This window comes from Elephas maximus, chromosome 13, assembly GCF_024166365.1.
Source record: "Elephas maximus indicus isolate mEleMax1 chromosome 13, mEleMax1 primary haplotype, whole genome shotgun sequence".
Lineage (NCBI taxonomy): Eukaryota > Metazoa > Chordata > Mammalia > Proboscidea > Elephantidae > Elephas > Elephas maximus.
Window position 1 is genome coordinate 46,597,909 of NC_064831.1, and position 26,838 is coordinate 46,624,746.

Here is a 26,838-nt window from a genome sequence, read left to right on the forward strand (position 1 = left end):
TAAACAGTACACATACTGTTTTATGACATTGGTTAACAACCCCACAACATGTCAGCACTCTCCCTTCTCACCCTTGGGCTCCCTATTACCACCTTTCCTGTTCCCTCCTGCTTTCTAGTCCTTGTCCCTGGGCTTTGTCCCCGGGCTTTGTCCCCCTTTAGTCTTTTTGTGTTTTATGGTTCTGTCTAATCTTTGGCTGAAGGGTGAACCTCAGGAGCAACTTCATGACTGAGCTGAAAGAGTGTCTGGAGGCCATTCTCTCAGAGTTTCTCAAGTCTCTGTCAGGCCAGGAAGTCAGGTCTTTCTTTTTGAGTTAGAATTTTGTTCTGTATTTTTCTCCAGCTTTGTCAAAGACCCTCTACTGTGATCCCTGTTAGAGCAGTCAGTGGTGTTAGCCGGGCACCATCTAGCTGTACTGAACTCACTCTGGTGGAGGCCATGGTAGATGCTGTCCTTTAGTCCTTTGGACTAATCTTTCACTTAAATCTTTAGTTTTCTTCATTCTACCTTGCTCCTGATGGGGTGAGACCAGTGAAGTATTCTAGATGGCCATGCACAGGCTTTTAAGATCCCAGACACTACTCACCAAAGTAGAACGTAGAACATTTTCCTTACAAACTATGTTATGCCAATTGAGGTAGATGTTCCCTGAGACCATGGTCTCCACAGGCCTCAGCCCAGGATTTCGGCCCCTTGGGGAGTTTGGATGTATCTCTGGAGCTTCCATGACCTTGCCTTGTACAAGCTGTGCTGGCATCCCCAGTATTGTGTACTGTCTAACCCTTCACCAAAGTCACCAGTTATCTATTGTCTTTTTAGTGTTTTTCCATCCTCAACCCTCCCCTTCCTCATAGCCATCAAAGATTATTTCTTTTTGTGTGTAAACCTTTTCATGAGTTTCTACTGTGATGACCTCATACAATATTTGTCCTTTTGTGATTGACTCATTTCACTCAGCCTAATGTCCTCCAGATTCATCCATGTTATGAGATGCTTCAGAGATACATGGTTGTTCTTTATCACTGCATAATACTCCATTCCTCCGCGTGTCTGTCAGTTTCTCATATTGTGGGGGCTTGCATGTTGCTGTGATGCTGGAAGCTATGCCACGGGTATTCAGATACCAGCAGGGCCACCCATGGAGGACAGGTTTCATCTGAGGTTCCAGACTAAGCCAGACTAGGAAGAAGGACCCAGCGGTCTACTTCTGAAAAGCATTAGCCAGTGAAAACCTTATGAATAGCAATGGAACATTGTCTGATATAGTGCTGGAAAATGAGCCCCCCAGGTTGGAAGGCATTCAAAAGATGACTGGGGAAGAGCTGCCTTTTCTAAGTAGAGTGGACCTTAATGACGTGGATGGAGTAAAGCTTTCAGGACCTTCATTTGCTGATGTGGCGTGACTCAAAATGAGAAGAAACAGCTGCAAACATCTGTTAATGGAATGTGGCAAATATGAAGTATGAATTTAGGAAAATTGAAAATCATCAAAAATGAAATGGAACACATGAACATCAATAGGGAGCTGAAATGGACTGGTATTGGCCATTTTGAAATGGAAAATCATATGGTTTACTATGCCGGGAATGACAGCTTGAAGAGGAATGACATCTCATTCATTGTTGAAAAGAACATTTCAAGATCTATTCTGAAGTACGGCGCTGTCGGTGATAGGATGATATCCATCTACCTACAAGGAAAACCAGTTAATACGACTATAATTCAAATTTATGCACCAACTACTAAAGCCAGAGATGAATAGAAGATTTTTATCAGCTGCTGCACCCTGAAATTGATCGAACATGCATTGATAATCACTGGTAATTGGAATGTGAAAGCTGGAAACAAAGAAGAAGGATCAGTAGTTGGAAAATATGGCCTTGGTGATGGAAACAGTGCCGGAGATCAAATGATAGAATTTTGCAAGACCAGCAACTTCTTCATTGCAAATACCTTCTTTCATCAACATGAACAGTGACTATACACATAGATACCTTGGTGGCATAGTGGTTAAGTGCTACAGCTGCTAACCGAGAGGTCGGCAGTTCAAATCCGCCAGACGCTCCTTGGAAACTCTATTGGGCAGTTCTACTCTGTCCTATAGGGTCGCTATGAGTTGGAATCGACTCGACAGCGTTGGGTTTGGTTTTTTTGGTATACACATGGACCTCACCAGATGGAACACACAGAAATCAAATTGACTACATCTCTGGAAAGAGACGATGGAAAACCTCAATATCCTCCATCAGAACAAGGCCAGGGGCCGACTGTGCAACTGACCATCAATTGCTCATATGCAAGTTCAAGCTGAAACTGAAGAAAATCAGAGCAAGTCCATGAGAGCCAAAATATGACCTTGAGTATATCCCACCTGAATTTAGAGACCATCTCGAGAATAGATTTGACACATTGAACACCAGTGACCGAAGACCAGACGAGTTGTGCAAGGACATCATGTATGAAGAAAGCAAGAGGTCGTTGAAAACACAGGAAAGAAAAAAAAGACCAAGATGGATGTCAGAGGAGACTTTGAAACTTGCTTATGAACGTCGAGCAGCTAAGGCAAAAGGAAGAAATAATGAAATAAAAGAACTGAAGATTTCAAAGGGCGGCTCTAGAAGACAAAGTAAAGTATTACAATGACACGTGCAAAGAGCTGGAGATGGAAAACCAAAAGGGAAGAACACGCTCGGCGTTTCTCAAGCTGAAAGAAGTGAAAAAAATTGAAGCCTTGAGTTGCAGTAGTGAAGGATTCTATGGGGAAAATTTTAAACGACGCAGGAAGCATCAAAAGAAGATGGAAGGAATACGTAGAGTCATTATACCAAAAAGAATTAGTCACCGTTCAGCCATTTCAAGAGGTAGCATATGATCAGGAACCAATGGTACTGAAGGAAGAAATCCAAGCTGCTCTGAAGGCATTGGCGATAAACAAGGCTCCAGGAATTGACAGAATATCAATTGAGATGTTTCAGCAAATGTATGCAGCACTGGAGGCGTTCACTTGTCTGTGCCAAGAAATATGGAAGACCGCTTCCTGGCCAACTGGCTGGAAGAGATCCATATTTATGCCTATTCCCAAGAAAGGTGATCCAACTGAATGTGGAAATTATAGAACAATATTTTTTTTTATCATTAATATCACGCACAAGCAAAATTTTACTGAAGGTAATACAAAAACGACTGCAGCAGTATATCGATAGGGAACTGCCAGAAATTCAGGCTCGTTTCAGAAGAGGATGTGGAACCAGGGATATCATTTTTGATGTCAGATGGATCCTGGCTGAAAGCAGAGAATACCAGAAGGATGTTTACCTATGTTTTATTGACTATGCAAAGGCATTCGACTGTGTGGATCATAACAAATTACGGATAACATTGCGAAGAATGGGAATTCCAGAACACTTAATTGTGCTCCTAAGGAACCTTTACATAGATCAAGAGGCAGTTGTTCGGACAGAACAAGGGGACGCTGATTGGTTTAAAGTCAGGAGAGGTGTGTGTCAGGGTTGTATCCTTTCACCGTACCTATTCAATTGGTATGCTGAGCGAATAGTCTGAGAAGCTGGACTATACGAAGAATAACGGGGCATCAGGATTGGAGGAAGACTCATTAACAATCTGCGTTATGCAGATGACACAACCTTGCTTGCTGAAAGTGAAAAGGACTTGGAGCACTTACTAATGAAGATCAAAGACCACAGCCTTCAGTATGGATTGCACTTCAACATAAAAAAAAAAAAAAGTAAACAAAAATCCTCACAACTGGCATCCCACTTTGAAATGTGGCGTCTGGGGTCTTAAATGCTAACAAGCGGCCATCTAAGATGCATCAATTGGTCTCAACCCACCTGGAGCAAAGGAGAATGAAGAACACCAAGGTCACACAACAACTAAGAGCCCAAGAGACAGAAAGGGCCACATGAACCAGAGACCTACATCATCCTGAGACCAGAAGAACTAGTGGGTGCCTGGCCACAATCGATGACTGCCCTGACAGGGAGCACAACAGAGAACCCCTGAGGCAGCAGGAGATCAGTGGGATGCAGACCCCAAATTCTCACAAAAAGACCATACTTAATGGTCTGACTTAGACTAGAGGAATCCCGGCGGTCATGGTCCCCAAACCTTCTGTTGGCACAGGACAGGAACCATCCCCGAAGACAACTCATCAGACATGAAAGGGACTGGACAGTGGGTAGGAGAGAGATGCTGATGAAGAGTGAGCTAATTATATCAGGTGGACACTTGAGACTGTGTTGGCATCTCCTGTCAGGAGGGGGGATGGGAGGATAGAGAGAGTTGGAAGCTGGCAAAATTGTCACGAAAGGAGAGACTGGAAGGGCTGACTCATTAGGGGGAGAGCAAGTGGGAGTACAGAGTAAGATGTATATAAACTTATATGTGACAATCTGACTTGATTTGTAAACGTTCACTTGAAGCTCAATAAAAGTTAATAAAAAAAAAAAAATCCTCACAACTGGACCAATGAGCAACATCATGATAAACGGAGATAAGATTGAATTTGTCAAGGATTTCATTTTACTTGGATCCACAATCAAGAGCCATGGAAGCAGCAGCCAAGAAATCAAATGACCCATTGCCCATTGGGGAAATCTGCCGCAAAGGACCCCTTTAAAGTTTTGAAGAGCAAAGATGTCACCTGGAAGACTAAGGTGCCCCAGACTCAAGCCATGGTATTTTCAATCACATCATATGCATACGAAAGCTGGACAATGAATAAGGAAGACCAAAGAATTGGTGCCTTTGAATAGTGGTGTTGATGAAGAATATTGAATATACCATGGACTGCCAAAAGAATGAACAAATCTGTCTTGGAAGAGGTACAGCCAGAATGCTCCTTAGAAGCAAGGATGGCGAGACTACGTCTTACATACTTTGGACATGTTGTCAGGAGGGATCAGTCCCTGGAGAAGGACATCATGCTTGGCAAAGTAGAGGGTTAGCAGAAAAGAGGAAGACCCTCAACGAGGTGGATTGACACAGTGGCTGCAACAACGAGCTCAAACATAACAACGATTTTAAGGATGGCGCAGGACCGGGCAGTGTTTCATTCTATTGTGCATAGGGTCGCTATGAGTTGGAACTCACTCAACGGCAGCTAACAACAACAACAATACTCCATTATGTGTATGTACCACAGTTTGATTATCCATTCATCTATTGATGGACATCTAGGTTGTTTTCATCATTTTGCTGTTGTGAACAATACTGCAGTGAACATGGGTGTGCATATCTCTATTCATGTGACGACTCTTATTTCTCTAGGAGATATTCCTAGGAGTGGGATTGCTGGATCATATGGTACTTCTATTTCTAGTATTCTAAGGAAGCACCATATCATTTTCTAAAATGGCTGTATCATTTTTCATTCCCACCAACAGTGCATAAGAATTTCCCATCTCCCCACAGCCAATAATGCCAGGGTGAGTTGGTATCTCATCGTGGTTTTGATTTGCATTTCTTTAGTGGCTAGTGATCACAAGTATTTCCTCATGTGTCTGTTGGCCGCTTGAGTGTCTTCTTCGGTGATATGTCTGTTCATTTCCTTTGCCCATTTTTTAATTGGATTATTTGTCTTTTTGTTGTAGAGGTGTTGGATTTTCTTGTAGATTTTAGAGATTAGACCATTGTCTAATTTGTAATAGCCAAAATTTTCCCAGTCTGTAGTTTCTCTTTTGGTAGAGTCTTTTGATGAGCATTAAGTGTTTAATTTTTAGAAGATCCCAGTTATCTAGCTTATCTTCTGGAGTTTGTGTGTTGTTGGTTCTGGTTTGTATCCTGTTAATGCCATGTAATAGGGCCTCTAGTGTTGATCCTATTTTTTCTTCTTTGAGCTTCATAGCTTTTGACTTTATATTTAGGTCTTTATCCAGTTTGAATTAGTTTTTGTATATGGTATTAGGTATGGGTCCTGTTTCATTTTTTGCAGATGGACATCCAGTTTTGCCAGAACCATTTGTTAAAAAGACTGTCTTTTCCCCAGTTGATGGATTCTGGGCCCTTCCCAAAGATCAAGTGACCATAGGTGAATGGATTTACATCTGTATTCTCAATTCTTTTCCATTGGTCAATGTTTCTGTTGTCATACCAGTACCACGCTGTTTTGACTACCATAGCTATATAGTAGGTTCTGAGGTCAGGTAGTGCAAGTCCTTCTACTTCTTTAATAGTGCTTTACTTATCCAGAGCTTCGTCTCTTTCCATATAAAGTTAATGGTAATTTTTTCCATCTCCTTAAAGAATATTGTTGGTATTTGGATCGGGATTGCGTAGTATTTATAAATTGCTTTGGGTATAATTGTCATTTTCACAATATTGAGTCTACCTATCCATGAGCATGGTATGTTTTTTCCATTTATGTAGAGCTCTTTTGGTTTCTTGCAGTAGTGTTTTGTAGTTTTATTTGTATAAGTCTTTTACATCCCTGGTTAGATTTATTCCGAGGTATTTTACTTTTTTAGGAGCTATTATAAATGGTGAGAACTTTCTCTTTTAAGTGAAAGTCAAAAGTACTAGTTTTAAAATTATAATTCTTGGTGTCACAGAAAACATTTCTCTTTCCAGATGAAATATATTCATTATCTTTACATGTATTTTAAACAAGTTAGGATTATATTCCTTGGTCTATTGCCATAACTGGGTGATAGCACAACTTTTTGGAGAATTCATTCATTTCTTCATCCAGCAAATCTTTATTGGGTGCCTGTACAACATGGTGGAGCCCTGGTGGTGCAGTGATTAAGATCTCAGCTGCTAACCAAAAGGTCAACAGTTTGAATCTACCAGCTGCTCCTTGGAAACCCTATGGGGCAGTTCTACTCTGTCCTATAGGGTTGTTATGAGTCGGAACCAATTTGACGGCAATGAGTTTCTATACTATATGCCAGAGGACTTCTTCCTTTAGTACCATCAGTTCCTGATCATATGCTACCTCTTGAAATGGTTGAACATGGACTAATTCTTTTTGGTATAATGACTCTGTGTTTTCCTTCCATCTTCTTTTGATGCTTCCTGCATCATTTAGCATTTTCCCCATAGAATCTTTCACTATTGCAACTTGAGGCTTGAATTTTTTCTTTAATTCTTTCAGCTTGAGGAACTGTGAGCATGTTCTTCCCTTTTGGTTTTCCATCTCCAGCTCTTTGCACATGTCATTATAATATTTCACTTTGTCTTCTCAAGCCGCCCTTTGAAATCTTCTGTTCAGTTCTTTTACTTCATCATTTCTTCCTTTTGCTTTAGCTGCTCGACGTTCGAGAGCAAGTTTCAGAGTCTCCTCTGACATCCATTTTGGTCTTTTCTTTCTTTCCTGTCTTTTCAGTGACCTCTTGCTTTCTTCATATATGATGTCCTTGATGTCATGCCACAACTCATCTGGTCTTCGGTCACTAGTGTTCAGTGTGTCAAATCTATTCTTCAGATTGTCTCTAAATTCAGGTGGGATATACTCAAGGCCGTATTTTGGCTCTCGTGGACTTGCTCTGATTTTCTTCAGTTTCAGCTTGAACTTGCATATGAGCAATTGATGGTCAGTTGCACAGTCGGCCCCTGGCCTTGTTCTGACTGATGATATTGAGGTTTTCCATCGTCTCTTTCCAGAGATGTAGTCAATTTGATTTCTGTGTGTTCCATCTGCCGAGGTCCATATGTATAGTCGCCGTTTATGTTGGTGAAAGAAGGTATTTGCAGTGAAGAAGTTGTTGGTCTTGCAGGATTCTATCATTTGATCTCTGGCATTGTTTCCATCACCAAGGCCATATTTTCCAACTACTGATCCTTCTTCTTTGTTTCCAACTTTCACATTCCAATCACCAGTAATTATCAGTGCATCTTGATTGCATGTTCAATCAATTTCAGACTGCAGCAGCTGAAGAAAATTTTCTATTTCTTCATCTTTGGTCCTAGTGGTTGGTGCGCAAATTTGAATAATAATCGTATTAACTGGTCTCCCTTGTAGGTGTATGGATATTATCGTATCACTGACAGCGTTGTACTTCAGGATAGATCTTGAAATGTTCTTTTTGACGATGAATGCAACACCATTCCTCAAGTTGTCATTCCCAGCATAGTAGACTATAGCATTGTCCTATTCAGAATGGCCAATACCAGTCCATTTCAGCTCACTAATGCCTAGGATATCAATGTTTATGCGTTCCATTTCATTTTTGATGATTTCCAATTTTCCTAGATTCATACTTCGTACATTCCAGGTTCCGATTATTAATGGAGGTCTGGAGCTGTTTCTTCGCATTTTGAGTCATGCCACATCAGCAAATGAAGGTCCTGAAAGCTTTACTCCATCCACGTCATTAAGGTTGACTCTACTTTGAGGAGGCAGCTCTTCCCCAGTTATCTTTTGAGTGCCTTCCAGCCTGGGGTGCTCACCTTCCAGCACTATATCAGACAATGTTCTACTGCTATTCATAAAGCTTTCACTGGCTAATGCTCTTCAGATGTAGACTGCTGCATCCTTCTTCCTAGTCTGTCTTAGTCTGGAAGCTCAACTGAAACCTGTCCTCCATGGGTGACCCTGCTGGTATTTGAATACTGGTGGCATAGTTTCCAGCATGACAGCAACATGCAAGCCCCCACAGTATGACAAACTGAATGCTCCTTAGAAGCAAGAATGGTGAGACTGTGTCTTACATACTTTGGATATATTGTCAGGAGGGATCAGTCCCTAGAGAAGGACATCATGCTTGGCAAAGTACAGGGTCAGCAGAAAAGAGGAAGACCCTCAACGAGGTGGATTGACACAGTGGCTGCAACAATGAGCTCAAGCATAACAACGATTTTAAGGATGGCTCAGGACGGGGCAGTGTTCCGTTCTGTTGTGCATAGGATCGCTATGAGTCGGAACCGACTTGACGGCACCTAACAACAACAACAACAACATGCCAGAGGAGCCCTGGTGATCCAGTGGTTAAATACTCAGCTGCTAACCAAAAGTTTGGTGGTTCTAATCCAAAAGCCGCTCCATGGGAGAAAAATGTGGCAGTTTCCTTCTGTAAAGATTACAGCCTTGGAAACCCTACGAGGTAGTTCTACTCTGTCCTATGGGGTCGCCATGAGTCTGAATCGACTTAAAGCAAGTTTTTTTGTTTTTTTTTTAATAGTATATGTCAGCAGTCCCTGGGTGATCCAAGTTGTTAAGAACTCAGCTCGGCTAGTATTGGAGAAAGGTTTAGCAGTTTGAATCCACCCAGAATAAACCCTATGGTGCACAGTTCTACACGGCACATGGGGTTGCCATGAGCCAGAATAAACTCGACACCAATTGGCTGTACTATATGCCAGACACATTTCTAAGTTCTGGCACTAGGTGGTGGAAAAAAAAGTGTATCTCAACTGTTACATCCCTCTCTGAGCCTCGATTTCCTAATATATATAGCGCTATTTTACAGGGCAGTGGTTCTCAGACTTGAGCACTCATCAGAATCACCTGGAGGGCTTGTTAAAAAAATTGTGGGCCCTCTCTACCCCTACAGTGTCTGGTTCAGTTCTGGGGTGAGGCTTGAGAATTTGCAATTTTAATGAGTTCTCAGGTGATGAGGAGGCTGCTGGTTCTGAGATTACACCTTGATAACCACTGCTGTAGAGCTATTCTAAGGATCACCATTGTATCCCCAGTATCTAGTCAATGCTTGGCATAGAATTGGCTCTCAGTTTCAGAAATGTGTGTTGAATAAGTGAAGGTTCAACTATCGATGTGTGTGAAAGCCGATTGTACACTCTGTAAATGTTAGCTATTATTTCTTTCTGGTTCTGGGTCAGTGTGAAAGGACATTTAATGACACTCCATTATAATCTGTCCCTTAGTACCAATATTTAGTAATTTAATAATGGCATGGATGATGAAATTAGGAGCTACCCTCATTACATACACAGATGATACATTTTGGATTAAATTAATAACAATAGGAATAGAACTGAATTGATCTTGATAATTCCTCCAAAATATTTAACAGAGGCAAATATATACGTTAAGAGGTCCTTTAGCTTCGGATATGATCTGTGAGATATTTATGTTGTATGATCAGGCTGTTTTCATGTTCAAGGGACATCAATAATGTCATGACTAGGATTTATTATTAGAAGTTACCAAATAAAGTAGAACGTAAAGCCCTCTTTACAAACTTGGCAATAATTAACATGTTATTAGAATACTATTTCCAATTTGGTACATTTTAAAGGGATTTTGAAAAAAATACAAGGGAGTGTAACCATGTAGGAAACCTTGGAGGCATAGTGGTTAAGTGCAATGGCTGCTAACCAAAAGATCAGCAGTTCGAATTTACCAGGTGCTCCTTGGAAACTCTGTGGGGCAGTCCTGCTCTGTCCTCTAGGGTCGCTATGAGTCAGAACTGACTCGATGGCAACAAGTTTGTTTTTTGTTTGTTTGTTTGGTAACCGTCTGTTTCAGGATTTACAAATTCTAACTCTGGCTGTAGATTTTATCTCTATATTAGCACATGTGTAGGAAAATAGAAAAACTGGTTTCCATGACAACAGATTACACTCCTAATTCCAGCCAGCCATCTTATAAATTCAAGTAATAAGGACTTCATATATGAACAACTTAGTAAAAAACCATCAACACTATAAAAACAACAAGTGTAATCAAGACACAACTTCTGAGAGCAGGTCTGCATTATGGGTGATTAACTTAAACACAAACGGGATACTGATTTTGCATATGTCCCACTGCTGTCCAGTCGATTCCAATGCATAGCGACCCCGTAGGACAGAACTGCCCCATAGGGTTTCCTAGACGTTTGCAACCTACCCAGCGATCTGCAGGAGAAAAGACCCGGCAATCTACTCCCATAAAGATTACAGCCTAGAAAACTCTGTGGGGCAGTTGTACTCTGCTGTTCTGAAGGGTTGCTATGAGTCAGAATCAACTCAAAGGCACACAAGAACAGTGATTAATCATGTTGAGCATCTTTTTACATACTTATTTGGCATCTTAATATATTCTTTGGTGAAGTGTCTATAAAAATCTTTGCTCATTAAAAAAAATGGACTTTATTTTTTAGAACAATTTTAGATTTACAGAAAAATTATGAAGCTAGCACAGAGTTCCCATAAATTCTGTACCTGGTTTCCCCTGTAATTAATATCTGCATTAATATGGTATATTTGTTATAACTAATGAATCATTTTTTATACATTTTGATTAAATAAAGACCGTACTTTATTCACATTTCTAGTTTTTTAACTCATTTTCTTCATTTCTAAAATTGTGTTGTCTTACTAGAAATGAGTTGTAATATATCCCAGCTATGACACTTTTGTCGAATGTATGTTTTGCAGATATTTTATCGCAGTCTGTAGCTTGCCTTTTATTTTTGTAACAACACTGTCTTTTGAAGTGCAAAATTTTGATGAGGTCCGGTTTATTGATATTTTTTCCTTTTATAATTTGTGCTTTTTGTCTCCTATTTAAAAATTCTTTGCCAAGCGTAATGTCACTAAGATGTTTCTTATAGAAGTTGCGTACTTTTAGCTTTTAATATTTGCTAAGTTTTGTGTATGTTCTGTATGTCTGTAAGATCAAGTTGGTTGATTTTAGCATTTAGGTCTTCTCTGTCTTTATTTAGCTTCTTTCTGGATGTTCTGTCCTTCACCGAAAGTGGTGTTGAAGTCTCCTACTATTATTGTGGATTTATCTCTTTCTCTTTTCAATGGTGTTAGAGTTTGTTTTATGTATTTTGGAGCCCTGTCGTTGGGTGCATATATATTTATTATGGTATTGACCCTTTAGTCATTATATAGTGTCCTTCCTTATCCTTTGCAGTGGATTTTGCTGTAAAGTTTACTTGTCGGAGATTAATATTGCCACTCCTGCTCTTTTTTGATTGTTGTTTGCTTGATGTATTTTTTTCCACCCTTTGAGTTTTAGTTTGTGTTCTTTGAGTTTAAGGTGTGGCTCTTATAGACAGCATATAGGTAGACCTTGTTTTTTAATCCATTCTGCCATTCTGTGTCTCTTTATTTGTGCATTTAGTCCATTTACATAATTATTGATAGGTATGAGTTTAGCACTGTCATTTTGATGTATTTTTTGTGTGTTGTTGACAGTTGCTTTGTTCCACCTAATTTTCTGTGCTGAGTCATTTTTCTTTTTATTATTTTTATTTTTTGTACTTTAGAACAAACTAATTTCTCATCAAACGATTAGTACACATGTTGTTCTGACATTGGTTAACAGCTCCACGACATGTCAACAATCTCCCTTCTCAACCCTGGGTTCCCTATTACCAGCTTTCCTGTTCCCTCCTGCCTTCCAGTCCCTGCCCCAGGGCTGGTGGGCCCCTTTAGTCTTGTTTTGTTCCATGCACCTCTTCAATCTTTGGCTGAAGGGTGAACCTCAGGAGTGACCTCACTACTGAGCTGAAAGGGTGTCCAGGGGCCGCACTCTCAGGGTTTCTCCAGTCTCTGTCAGGTGTGCAAGTCTGGTCCTTCTTTTTGAGTTAGAATTTTGCTCTGCATTTTTCTCCAGCTCTGTCCAGGACCATCTATTGTGATCCCTGTCAGAGAAGTCAGTGGTGGTAGCTGAGCACCATCTAGTATCTTTAGTTTTCTTCATTCTTCCTTGCTCCTGAAGGGGTGAGACCAGTGGAGTATCCTAGATGACCACTCACAGGCTTTTAAGACCCCAGATGCTACTCACCAAAGTAGAATGTAAAACGTATTCTTTATAAACTATGTTATGCCAGTTGAGCTAGATATTTCCCAAGGTCATGGTCCCACAGCACTCAGCCCAGCAATTTGGTCCCTCAGGGAGTTTGGACTGGTCTGTGGAGCTACCATGACCTTGCCTGTAACTGACTTCCCCAATACTGTATACTGTCTTACCCTTCACCAAAATTTCCACTTGTTAGGAAACCCTGGTGGTGCAGTGGTTAAGTGGTACGACTGCTAACCAAGAGGTCAGCAGTTTGAATCTACCAGGTGTTCCTTGGAAATTCTGTTGGGCAGTTCTACTCTGTCCTATAGGGTCGCTATGAGTTGGAATCGACTCAACGGCAGTGGGTTTGTTTTTTTTTAATTATCTATTAAGTGTTTTTCCATCCCCACCCCTCCCCTCTCTCGTAACCATCAAAGATTGTTTCTTTTTCTATGTAAACTCTTTCACGAGTATTTACAGCAGTGGTCTCATACAATATTTGTCCTTTTGTGATTGAGTTATTTCACTCAGCTGAGTCGTTTTTCTTTATGTATTTTCTTTCTTCTTTTTCATTGTTGTTGATTTTGTATATACTGAATCTTTATGTTTTTCTCCTTTTTTATTTTGATATGTAGGATTGTTAGTTTCCTTTGTGGTTATCTTAAAATTTACCTCCATTTTTCTAAGTTTAAACCAGTGTTTTATTTCTTGATATCACCTTGATTTCATCTCCATGTGAAAGTTCTGACAACACTATTTAGTTCCTCGTTTTTAATGTTGTCATCTTTTACATATTGACGTCTCTGTTTCCCTATTTTCAGTGTTTTACCTTTTATTTATTTTTGTGACTTCCCTACCTGGGTTGATATCTGGTTGTTCTGTCCTGTGTTCTAGTCTTGGGTTGTTATCTGAAATTATTCTCTAGCTAGAGGACTCCCTTTAGTATTTGTAATTTTGTAGTTTTGGTTTGGTTTTTAGAATTCCCTTAGCTTCTGTTTATCCGGAAATGACCTAATTTCGTCTTCATATTTAAGAGACAGTTTTGCTGGATATATAATTCTTGGCTGGCAGTTTTTTTTCCCTCAAGGCTTTATATATGTCATACCATTGTTTTCTTGCCTGCATGGTTTCTGCTGAGTAGTCCGAGCTTAGTCTTATTGACTCTTCTTTGTAGGTGACTTTTCATTTATCCCTAGCTGCTCTTAAAATTCTCTATCTTTGGTTTTGGCAAGTTTGATATAATATGTCTTGGTGACTTTCTTTTGGGATCTACCCTGTATGGGGTTCAATGAACTTCTTGGATAGATATCTTTTTGTCTTTCACAATATCAGGGAAGTTTTCTGCCAGGAAATCTTCAACAATCCTCTCTGTATTTCCTGTTATTCCCCCTGTTCTGGCACTCCAATCACTTGTAGATTATTCCTCTTGATAGAGTCCCATGTAATTCTTAGAGTTTCTAAGAAGTCAGTAATTCTGACTTCTGTTGCCTCAATTCTGCTCCTATGACTTTCTATTGAATTGTCTAATTCTGAAATTTTATTGTTAATCTTTCAGATTTCTATTTGCTGTCTCTCAATGGATTCTAGCAGTCTGTTAAATATGTCATTCTGCACTTGTGTAGTTTTCCTAAATTCCTCTGTTGCTTTGTCTGTGTGTTACTTGGCTTGATTTTAGTTTTGCCTGATCTCTTCCCTGATCGTTTGAAGAGCTCTGTAAATTAATCTTTTGAATTCTACCTCTGGTAATTCCAAGATCTTCTCTCCCTCCAGGAGGTTTCCTGGTTCTTTGTTTTGGTCGCTTGCTGGAGCCATCATGGTCTGCCACTTTATGTGATTTGCTATTGACTGTTTTCTCCAAGCCATTAATCAGTTACTGTATTTATTTAATGTATGTTTGCTTACAGTGGCCTAGCTTCTTGTTTTGATACGCACAAATAGGGTGGTCGTGTGAGCTACCTTGATTATTGACATCTTTGAAGCTCTCACATCCTGTCACCCGGTGGTTAGAGCTGCTACTAGTTGTATGAGCCCAGGAGTCCATTTACTTTCATTGTGTGGATTCAGCTCAGGTGTCCAGGTCGTCAGTCACTGAGTGTGTGGTACAGGCTCTCACCTACAGTGCTAGATTGGCAGGGCTACGTAGGGGTGATTGGGGCAGGCACAGGTATCTGGCTGCAGTAGGGGGTTATGTGCTGAGCAAGGAAGGGAGCTGACGGTTGCCTTTGAGTGCCTAGGTGGAAGATATGTCCCTGCCCCCTTGAGCATGTAGGTGGGTGGGTTTTGCAGCTGCACTTTGGGTACCCAGTGCTATTGGCTGTAAGGACTGGGAGGCATCATTTATTCTAGGACCCCTGTTATGGGTGGCTACGTGGACTGCGTGAAGCCTCCAGTTCTTAGGCCCCTGATGTGGGCAGGTAAGAATCCTGCTTAATGGGCAGGACGGTGTCAAATGTCACAAATCTGCCATTCCCCCTTAGGTGTTGCGGTTGAAAATAGGCTTTAGGTATATACCCTGTTGTACTATGCTAATGAGGGCCTATGCTGTTGAATGGGCCCACAAAGGTCTAGGCAGGGATGAAAGGCATTTGAAGTCTGTGGACCGCTTATGCCTGTACCTAGCAAATGGGCAGTGCCTGCCCTGAGTTCCTGGCTTAGAGGATTTTTTGAAGCGTTTTTTTAAAGCCCGGAGACTGGTTTGGGCGTGGTTAGCTCTGAGCTCACAGCTTAGAGGAGCTGGTGGCCTCCTTTTTTTGTTTATTCGTTCCCTCCCCAAAGCTGGGAGACTGGGTCAGGCGTGACAGGTCCCACTTCTGGGGTAGGGGGTGCGGCAACGGCTGAACGCTGCTGGACCAGCACTGGAGCAGAACAGGGAGAGGGCAGATGAGAGGGAAGAGAGGCACTTCTGCCTTACGAAGTCCCATAGGGGAAAGGGCTATTTTGATCCTGCATGGTAGGTTAGATAATTGCACTTAACTTTTACACAGCCAGCACCGCTTCCCCTGGCTCTGGAGGCTCACGCAGACTCTCCGCTGCCCAGTTTCTCCCAGTGTGGCAAAACCCATCCCAAGCACTACTGCTTGCCTCAGCCTGCGTGCACCAAAGGATCGAGTGTGCAGGGTGCCAGCCAGATCAGGTCTGGCACTTCTTTGCTGCTTCTGAACTGTCCTTCCCCTTGGTGCTCAGTCTGACTCCTCAACTTTGTCTTTGATGTTCAGAGCTCCTAGATTGTCATATATCATCAATTTACTTGTTTTTTTCAGGTCTTTGTTGTAAGAGGGACCACAGGAAGTGCTTGCCTATTCTGCCATCTTGGCCCTGCCTCCTGAGTTTTTGTGTATGATGTAAGGGTCTAGGTTCATATTTTTGCATGTGTTCCAGCATTTGTTTAAAGGACTGCTGTTCACATTTGAATTATACTGACCTCTGATATGGATGATCATGTTGTCTGTGAACAAAAAGAATTTTACTTCTTCCTTTCTGAGGGCCTCCTATTTCTTTTTGTTATCTTATTGCACTAGCTGGAACCTTCAGTACAATAATGAATGCATGTACTGAGGAGAGTGGTCATCCTTGCCTTTTTCCCAGCTACAGGGGAAAAGAATTCAATCTTTTGTCATTAAATACGATGTTAGCTGTAGGTATTTCATAGGTGTCCGTTATCCCCTTGAGGAAGTGTTCCGAGTTTGCTGAGAGATTTTGTCAGGAAGGTAGATGTTGGATTTTGTCAAATGCTCTTTCTGTATCTATTGAGATAACATCTTTCTTTTTTTCGGTCCATTAACATGAATTTCATCAGTTTATTTTCAAATGCTAAGCTCCACTTGGTGATGGTGTATCCTTATCCTTTTTATATATTACTGGACTAGATTTCCTAACATATTATGACTTTTTGCATCTGTGTTCACATGGCAGTTTTAGTCTGCAGTTTTCTTGTAAAATTTTGGTATTAGGGTAATGTTCCCTTTATTAAATGAGCTGGTAACTGTTCCCTCCTCACAATTTTCTTGAAAAGATTTTGTAGAACCGATGTTATTTCTTCCTTAAATGTTTGATAGAATTCACAAGTAAAGCCATTTGAGCCTGAAGTTTCCTTGTGGAAAGATGTTAAACTTAATTTTGTTAATAGATACAGAGGTGTTCAGGTTACCTGTACCTTCTTGTGTGGTTTCGTTAGTTGTGATTTTCAAGGAATCTGTCCATTGCATCTATGTCAAACTTACTGGCATAAAGTTTTTAATACTAATCCTTTATTGTCCTTTGGATATCTGTAGGGTCTGTGGTAATGTTCCTTTTCATTTTTGATACTGGTAATTTGTGTCTTCTTTTCCCGATCAGTCTTACTAGAGGCTTACCAACTTATTGATTTTCCTAAAAAACCAGCTTTTGGTTTTGATTTTCTCTATTGTTTGTTTCACTTTCATTAATTTCTGCTCTTCTTTCCTTTCTTTACTTGTTTCAATTTGCTGTTCTTCTAGTTTTTTAAAGTAGAAGCTTATTGATTTGAGATCTTTCTTCTTTTCTAATACCATTTAATACCAAAAATTGTCTCTATGCATTGCTTTAGTTACATCCCACAAAGTTTGTTATGTCATATTTTCATTTTCATTCCATTGAAAATAATTTGCCTTTGATCTCTACCTTGTCCCATGAGTTAGTCAGAAGTTTGTCATTTTGTCTGCAGGTACTTAAAAATTTTTCCAAATAAATTTCTTATTGAAGAAAATACCTTGTAGTATTTTCTAATTTAATACCATTTTCTAATTAAATACCATTGTAGACAGAGACCCTGGTGGCGTAGTGGTTAAGTGCCACAGCTGCTAACCAAAGGGTCAGCCGTTCAAATCCACCAGGCGCTCCTTGGAAACTCTATGGGGCAGTTCTACTGTCCTATAGGGTCGCTATGAGTTGGAATCAACTCAACAGCACTGGGTTTGTTTTTTTCGGTTTTGGTAGACGGAGAAAGCATTTGGTATTATTTGAATCATTGTACACTTATGGAAACTTGCTTTATGGCCCAGAATATGGCTTAAATTGGTAATTTCATGGTCCCTTGAAAGAAATATGTATTCTGCAGTCATTGGGTAGAATGTTCTATAAATATTAGGACAAGATGCTTGATACTGTTATTCAAGTCTTTTCTATGTTTACTTATTTTTTTGTCTACTTGTTAGGTCAGTGATTAAGAAGGGAGTACTGGTCTCTAAAATTGTAGCTTTGTCTATCTTCTTTCATTTCTATCAGTTTTTGTATCATGTATTTTGAAGTTCTGCTATTAAGTATATTAACATTCAAGAATATTCTCTTTCTTGATGAACTGATGCCTTTATTACTATGACATAACTCTTCCTGGTAATATTCTTTTTCTGACATGTACATTGTCTGATATTAAAACGTAACTTTTTAAAAAATTAGTGTTAGTATTGGCATCTTTTTCCATCCTTTTAACTCCTGGTGTCTTTGTATTTAAAGTGAGTTTTTGGTAGGCAACATATAATTGAGTTTTGTTTTTTATCCAATCTGACAATCTCTTGACTTTTTAATTTGGGTGCTTAGGCCATTTATGTTTAATGTGGTTATTAATATGGTTGGGTTTAAGTCTATTATCTTGCTATATGTCTTTTATTTGTCCCATCTGTTCTTTCTTCCCCCATTCTTCTTTTTCTGCCTTGTTTTGAATTGAATATTTTATGATTCCACTTCATGTTGTTTATTGGCTCATTATCAGTACCTCTTTTGTGTGTACAGCTTTTAGTATTTATCATATGCATCTTTAATTTATTACAGTCTACCTTCAAGAAATAAAGCATTTCACAACTAGATGGTGCTGGCTACCACCACTGACTACTCTGACAAGAATCACAAATAAAGGGTCCCAGACAGAGCTGGAGAAAAATGTAGAACAAAATTCTAACACACACACAAAGAAAGACCAGACTTACTGGTCTGACAGAGACTGGAGAAATGCCTGGAGCGGCCCCTGGACACTCTTATATAGCTCAGTACTGAAGTCACTCCTGAGATTCACCCTTCAGCCAAAGATTAGACAGGAGTATAAAACAGAAAGACACTAAATGTACACACCAGCCCAGGGGCAAGGCTAAGAAGGCAGGAGGGGACAGGAAAGCCAGTAATGGGGAACCCAAGGTCAAGAAGGGAACAGCATTGACATGCCGTGAGGTTGGCAACCAATGTCACAGAGCAATATGCGTATTAATTGTTTAAGGAGAAGCTAGTTTGCTCTGTAAGCTTTCATCTGAAGTACAATAAAAATAATAAAATATTATAGCATTTTAAGAATAATGTAATAACCTTATAACAACATACTTCCATTTCCCCTTTCCCAGCATTTTTGCTATTGTCATGCATTTTACTTTACACATAACAAACTCCACATACGTTACTATTTTTGCTTTAAAGAGTCAATTTTTCTTTTAAACATTTTTTTAATAAATTTTTTTTCTTTCTGTATTCAGATTTCCTGCTGATATACTGTATTTGTATACAAATTACACACACCTTCTACAGTTGTTTGGTTTTCTACATTTGTTTTCCAACCACACCCTCCCCTGCGAGGTATTTTCATAAGGGCTGTTATGCCAATTTTTTTTACATATTGCTGTAAAAAAATTAGCATAGCATGATTACGAGAATATCTTGTGGGGGGAGGGCACGGTTGGCAAACAAATGTGGAAGGCTTGAATCATCTGCGTAAAAATAGGGTAGTTTTCCTTCTGTCTGAAAGACTTCCTTTAACACTTCTTGAAGTACAGATCTTCTTGTACTTAATCATTTCTATTGACCTGTCTTAAAATTCACCAGTTCTTTTTCCATAACATCCAAATTACTGCAGAGCTCATCCAGTTAATTTTTACCAACATTACAAACTGAGCTTCCTTGCCCTGGCAGTGGCTGAAACTGCTGCTCAGCTCTTTTTCACTGCAGCTGTTGCCTGTCACGGTTCCTTGGAGTCTCAGCCTACGTATGGAATTAGGTGTCTGCCAAAGAGTTGTGGGACACATGTATGCAGATTCTGAGGGCTCCCCACTCTGGGGCTCCCTTCTTTCCAAGAATTCCTACGTGGAAATTTCTGATCACTTGGACAGCCTTGCCCTCCAACTCCTCTCAATAAAACTGTTACTTTTTGCTTGATATCTATCTACTGTGAGCCAGTGAACTGGGAAATGCTCTCAGGAGAGAAGCCAGTTGAATGTGGACCTCAACCAGTGTGCTTCGCTTCTTTCAAGAATCACATCCCCTTTAAGTTTCTGCTTCTAATCATTATTCATTTATGCCTACAAATATGTCCAGAGTTTACAATTTGTATTGTCAGGAGTGTTGGTTCAATACAGGCTACTCTACCATTGCTGGAACTGGAACGGATTTAACTTATTTTAAACTTTTTTAAAACAAGAGAGACCTGAGCATAATTAAAACTTACCAAAAAATTCTAATAATTTATTAAAAGTTATGTTTATCTACAAAAAATTTGTTTTTTTTAAAATGTTATCTTACTACTGATACGAAGATAGTTTTTATAATTTTTCCATTAAAAAACTGCATATTAAAGAAAATATGGATTACTTTTTCCCTTTTGTAGGATGTAGCAAATGAAGAACAGAAAAAAATTGAAGCCTTAAAATCAGAAAACAAGAAACTAGAAAAACAAAAAGGAGAATTAATGATAGGGTTCAAGAAACAATTAAAATTAATTGATGTTTTAAAAAGGCAGAAGGTGAGTATATCCTAACAAAAAGAAAAAAGTTAAATCATAGATATTATTTGAACTGTTTTACTATTTAGTATTTTTACTTTAAGTGCTTTATTTTTATTTTGACATCTTTTAAGAACAATTCTTTTCAATACAAAATACATTACACATGTAAAGTACAACATATAATAAGATTTATATGTAATCTACCATCAAGCAAATACTTATTTTCATGCAAGTAAGTTTTTAATATGGAAAATGGTTCTGGAAAAGCAACATGGGTCCTCCCCAGTTACAAAGCACCATATGTAAGAATGACTACTACCTTAGGGATTGTTTGCCTCTTGAAACCTTGAGGACATTCCAAACCACTATTGTTCACGTGTCTGTACATGGGACACACGGTAGTAAGAAGACTTGAGTTCATGGTACTGCCACTTTCCCTTTTTGTAAAGGCCCAGGTATTACACTATTACTGAATTGTTCTTTTAACAGTAGGTGGTTCAATGCCACTGTTGGATACATAGGCTGGCCCTTGAATGTAATTACCATTCCAAATATCATGTTTATGAGAACTAGAGAGCACGTTCCTACAACATAACTTATAATTTGGATTGCATATTGTACACACACACATATTTCGTTGTTTTGTGGTCTACTCTTAAGACTAAATTAGACAATTTTCTTTAACAGATGCATATTGAAGCTGCCAAGATGCTGTCTTTCACTGAAGAGGAATTTATGAAAGCGTTAGAATGGGGAAATTCATAAATGATCTACTTTAATTAGTCCCTAAAAGATAACATAGTGTGTGATAGATATCCATTTTATTTAACTTGAACAAACTGTAATGGCTTGAATTACATTTCTCTTTATAATGACAATATTTGATAAGAAATCAAAATAATTTCAGAGATTTCCTTGTTTAGATTTGGGGCATACAAAACTAATTTATAATTATTTGAAAAAGGAAAGCGTTTTGTAAAATAAAGCAACAAGAATTTAACTTTTTGACTCTCTTATGACCTACTAATCCTTTTTATGTTTTCACAACCGTACTTGAATATATAAAATATTTTATGTTATGGAGAGTCAGCTCAGGTTTATAAATAATACTTTATCTGAAATTCTGTTTTAAGTTCTTGTTGACAATTAAGCACATTGGGTAATAAAGTGCTTTGAAATTCTTCGCTGTTTATTTACTTTTCTTCTCCCTTGATAGTACACAGAAAAGGGTGCTTTAAAACAAGTCAAGGAAGTGAAGTTCCTAAAGAAAAACACAGTAATACAAAGGACAGTCTACTCTAGGCTAGCGCTCTTCTATGTCAGTCAAGGTGAATACACCGTCTTGAGGAATGGGGAAGCTTGGCTGGTAATATAATTTGTTTACACACACACACACACGCGGCTGACTCCCTTGAGATGTAGGCCAGACAAGCCTCCTCTCTCCACCATCTTTACCAATTCTGACACCAACCGTCCCTCCCACAGCATTCTCTACTTCTCCACTGGGTTCAGTAGTTCACTGCAATGGCTACACAGAACTCACAGACCGTTCTCAGGATTATGGGGTTTGTTAGGGAAGTAACAGTTACTATTCAGGCTTAGGAACACTCAGGATAAGTTCTTCCATCAGGATAGCCTCTTCTCAGCTGTGCTCACAGGCATGCCTCTCCCTGGCCTTAGGCCTCTGCACAAAGACACTCAGCTTTCTCTCTCCGTGGGCCAGGAAGCCCACCGTACCATCTCCTGATGCCAGATCTCTGCTGCCGGGTCTCTCCTGCCACTGCTTCTCACTATCTTCAGGGTTACAGCTTGCTTGATGTCTCTTTCTGTTGGTCTCCTGATTCCACGAGCTTCTCAGCGCTGGGATCCCAGGTCCAAAGGACTCGCTCCCCGCTGGGCTGCTAACTGAAGGGTCGGCAGTTTGAACCCACCAGCTGTTATGTGGAAGAAAGATGTGGCAGTCTGCTTTTGTAAAGATTACGGCCTTGGAAACTCTATGGGGCAGTTATACTCTGTCCTGTAGGGTTGCTATGAGTCAGAATCGACTTGATGGCAACGGGTATATATGACATGTTGTAATGTGGTGTCAAATTGAGATCTTCTAATTAAAAAAAAAAAACTTCTAATTATCAGTACAAAAATAACAGCTTGACTAAAAGCAATTACTTTTGCTGCTATAAAAATTATTCAGTAATATTTTATTACTAAAAATTTTTTTTATAGTTAACTGTTTACAAATTACGATAGTAATATTTCAGACAATGCAAATAGATCATGGATTCCCATGTCCCCAAACTGTAAAACAAAAGGTATGCTGACACCTAGTGGTAACATACAGAAGAGTCCCGGTTTCACCAAATCCAGACGACATCACTTCTCTTCACAAACTTCTTTCCTTTTCTGATATGCTTTCCTGAACTCTTCACCAAGCATATCGATATCATCCTCTTTTTTAAATACTCCCTACAAGAAAAGATATTTTGTGGGTTACTTTCAAATGCCAGAAAATTTCACTAAATGTTTTTAAGACGAACAAAATCATAGATAGGAGGCTAGTAGAGTTATCTACACAATAATGAAATCTAGTCAATAGATTTTCAGAGTTTTTAAATCATCATCAACACTCTCTAAAAATTATGGCTTTAATATACGGAATGTTCTAAGACTGGTTGACTGCTTGATGAGGAACCGTGATAGGAGTCTGGGTTCTTTATTAAGTACAATCACTACTGCTTGTACTGGCTAGATGGAAAGGAATTTAATGTATACAGTACCCCACCTGTGTCTTGAAACAGCCCTACCACATGACAGGAGGGAGCCGGGGTTGGAGGGACTGAGTTGTGGAAGGTTTCATGTGTGAGATGGCTCCATGTGCCCCAGTTCTGTGGCTGATCAGCAAACATGCAGTTTGCAGGAAAGGATCCAGGTTTGGAGTTAAGCCATTTAAGCAAGGCTTTGAAATTCTTCACTCTCTATTTACTTTTTCTGTTCTCTTATACAGTAAAAGTCTTTTTAAAATAAAATTAAGCTTAAATATTTACTTATTTTGCCATCTAAAGGATCTAAGTACTTTAGTCATTTGGGACCATTAAAACCTAAAGGATAAAAGTCACTGATGGCTATTTGGCCTTCCTCCTTTCTCTACAATTATTTCTCCTCAAAAATATCCACACCCCTAGACTCTCCCAGGATTATAGTCTATATCAGGAAATTCATCAATTATATACTGCTTTTGCTGTCAATATATCATTTCATATTCAGGAATCCTGTCTAACCAGTTAGACAATAAGGTCCTGTGGGACAAGCAATAATGACTCATACATTTCTATTTCTCTGGGCTTACTTAGCACTGGACAGGACACAAAATATGCGCTTGAGTCTTCAGATTGAATAAAATAGCAAATGACATGATTTTCATATTTGTAGGATAGTGATTTGTTTGTAGCCTTGTGACACTCAGTTATTATTTTATAGATATATGTCAAATATACATGAAAATTTGCTATCTTGTGGAAGTACTTGTAAAAACCAAGGTTGCCTAGTACCTAGTAATAACATCAATTCTTATTATACAGCAGATCTGTCTCAGATTCAGTTCAAACATGTATCCGTCGTTGGTGTTAGCAATTACAATGTTTTCATATACATCATCTTCGGTATACAAGCATCATAGTGGCTCTAGGATAGTCTAGTCTTTTTTTTTAAGACATCTTATGCTGAAAGGAATCGACTGGGCTATGCTAAAAGGGGAGGAAAAAAAAACCTCTAAAATTTAAATTCAATAATCTAGCTCATACTTCCAAGAACATGCTAAGGCCAATCCTCTCATTTGAGAGATGTTTAAATGGGCCAGAGTGGTTCAAAGATTAGGCTAAGCTCCTAGAAGTGAACAAAACCCAGGTCCTGTGAAATTCTAAAGCCTGTTTTTTTTTCACTGTTAGAGGTCAGGAAGATTAGGCCTGAAGTCTCACTTACTTTAGGGAGATGGCCTAGTAATTGTGCAGCATGTTCTTTGAGAAGTTTGATTCTTTCTTCTTCAATAATTGCACTGACACATCCTTGTCTTCTTTGCTGCAACCGCCACTCTTCCAGTTCACGCTCCTAGAAATGTAAATCAAACTTTATTAATTTTCACAAAATACATTAGTCTTTTAAGAAGTTTTCAAATAAAACTATTCATGCAGTGAACTGCATGGTAAAATCGATGAACTATCTATGGTAGTAAGTTCAAAAGATACTAACACCTGCCACTGAGTCAACACCGATTCATGGTGACCCCACGTGTGTCAGAGTAGAACTGTGCTCTGCAGGGTTTTCAAGGGCTGTTTTGGAAGTAGATCACCAGGCCTTTCTTCCAAGGTGCCTGTGGGTGAATAAGAACCTCCAACCTTTTGGTTAGCAGCCGAGTGTGTTAACCGTCTGCACCACCCAGGGACTCCTTCAAAAGATACTGCATAGGTAGATAATATATATCTTTCTTTTACTATCGCTATTCCATTACAGTTACAAGAACATTATGTGACTGGGATTTTAGGAAGACAAACACATATTTTCAGGACGAAGTCTTCATTATCATGTAATAAACATTTAAAGGAGTGATTTTCTAATCCAACAAATATTTATTCAATGCTTATCATATGCCAGGTGCTGAAGACAGCTTATGCTGTAAGAAAAAATTTTGTGGATAAAACAGAACATGGATATCAAAATGATAAATGATATACATTATATATAAAGCCTGTATGTAGCACAAGGAGCCCTGATGGAGCAATGGCTAAGAGCTTGGCGGCTAACCAAAAGGTTAGCAGTTCGAATCCACCAACCGCTCCTTGGAAACCCTATGGGACAGTTCTACTCTGTCCTGTAGGGTCGCTATGAGGCAGATCGACTCAACAGCAATGGGCTTTTTTGCTGGGGAGGGGGGCGGGGGCAGTTTGTAGCACCAGAGCAGCAGCTGCAGGGAGCTCTGGCAGGAGAGTCTGTATTCTCAGTAAAGAATTCTCAATGTTCTTCAGATAACCACACCAAAATTCTGGGACATTAGTTTTAAGAAAAATTCAGGACTTACAAGAACTCACGGAATTGTATCCAAATGAGTCTGCCCATGAACCAAACCAAACCCGTTGATTCTGACTCAGAGTGACCTTGTGTTAGAGTAGAACTGCTCCATAGGGTCTTCTTGGCTGTCACCTTTATGGAAGCAGACTGCCAGGCCTCTCTTTCACGGCATCGCTGGGTGGGTTCGCAGCACCAGCCCTTAGGTTAGTAATCAAGCGCAAAACCAAACCAAACCCGCTGCTGTCAAGTCAATTCACACTCACAGCGACCCTCCAGGACAGAGTAGAACTGCTCCATAGAGTTTCCAAGGAGTGCCTCGTGGGTTCTAACTGCCAACCTTTTGGTTAGCAGCCAAGATCTTAACCGTTACACCACCAGGATTTCCGAGGCTGCCCAGACAGCTCAGCAAATAAACCCATTAGACAGAGGATACTACAGGCAGACCACTGAGATAGGAATGAATTCTTAACTAGAACACGTTCAAGTAGCACTAATGCTGAGCTTCCTGAAATAACTAGTTTACTGAGGTTATGATTTCTTTAGACCACTCCTGGTCAAAGACATGTAAACCATAAAGGAGAATATTTGTTTTCTTTGCCACTACAGGGAGGCAGGTTCTGTATCGCCTAACAACTCTTCAAAGTTGCTAGATGAAGATAAAGAAGGCTATGACACAGCCAGATCCACGGCCACTTATAGCTGGCTGGAATCGCTTCCCAGCAGAGTTTTCTGTCTACTCTCCTATTAGATGTGTTTTCTTATGCTGAGGTGAAATCCACACAAGGAAGTTAATTATGTTAAAGCGTAAAATTCAAAAGCATTTAATACATTCACAACACGGTGCAACTATTAACTCTAATTCCAAAACGTATTCCTCACTCCATAAAAAAAACCTCGTACCCATTAAACAATCACACCCACTCCTCCTTGTGCCCGGCCCCTGGCAACCACCAATCTGCTTTCTGTCCCACTCTGGATATTTCCATTCTGGATTTACCGTTCTGGATATCTCATATAAAAGAAATCACATATGGCCTTTCGTGCCTAGCTTCTTTCACTTAGCGTCATGTTTTTGAGGTTCAACCAGGTTGTGACATGTATCACTATTTCACTCCTTCTTATGGCTGAGTAATGGTCCACTGCATGTACATAACACATTTTGTTTATCCACTCTCCTTTGATGGACACCTGAGTCGTTTCCATCCTTTGGCTACTGTGTACAAGTATCTGTTTGAGCCCTGGCTTTTATTCTTCTGTATATATGCCTAGGAAACCCTGGTGGCGTAGTGGTTAAGTGCTACAGCTGCCAAGCAAAAGGACAGCAGTTCGAATCCACCAGGCGCTCCTTGGAAACTCTACGGGGCAGTTC

At 39.6% G+C, this 26,838-nt stretch overlaps 2 protein-coding genes across 3 annotated transcripts in view; one reads left to right on the forward strand and one right to left on the reverse strand.

Annotated features, from left to right (window-relative positions):
* TEX9 (testis expressed 9) overlaps nucleotides 1–21,256 on the forward strand; it is a 58,278-nt gene extending 37,022 nt beyond the window's left edge. The window contains exons 11-12 of one of the 2 annotated variants that reach the window (XM_049905717.1): nucleotides 20,295–20,429; nucleotides 21,099–21,256. In XM_049905717.1, coding sequence (XP_049761674.1) covers nucleotides 20,295–20,429; nucleotides 21,099–21,176 — 213 coding nt within the window. In that variant the 3' untranslated portion in view covers nucleotides 21,177–21,256. Of the gene's footprint in view, nucleotides 1–8,234; nucleotides 11,178–20,294; nucleotides 20,430–21,098 lie in introns of those variants that run through there. The other variant, XM_049905718.1, reaches the window with a different exon arrangement.
* Nucleotides 21,257–22,643: 1,387 nt separating this feature from the next.
* MNS1 (meiosis specific nuclear structural 1) overlaps nucleotides 22,644–26,838 on the reverse strand; it is a 33,367-nt gene continuing 29,172 nt past the window's right edge. The window contains exons 9-10 of the mRNA XM_049905716.1: nucleotides 24,387–24,512; nucleotides 22,644–22,874 (exon numbers count right to left, since the gene is read on the reverse strand). Of these exons, the coding sequence (XP_049761673.1) occupies nucleotides 22,782–22,874; nucleotides 24,387–24,512 (219 nt within the window). The 3' untranslated portion in view covers nucleotides 22,644–22,781. The remainder of the gene's footprint in view (nucleotides 22,875–24,386; nucleotides 24,513–26,838) is intronic.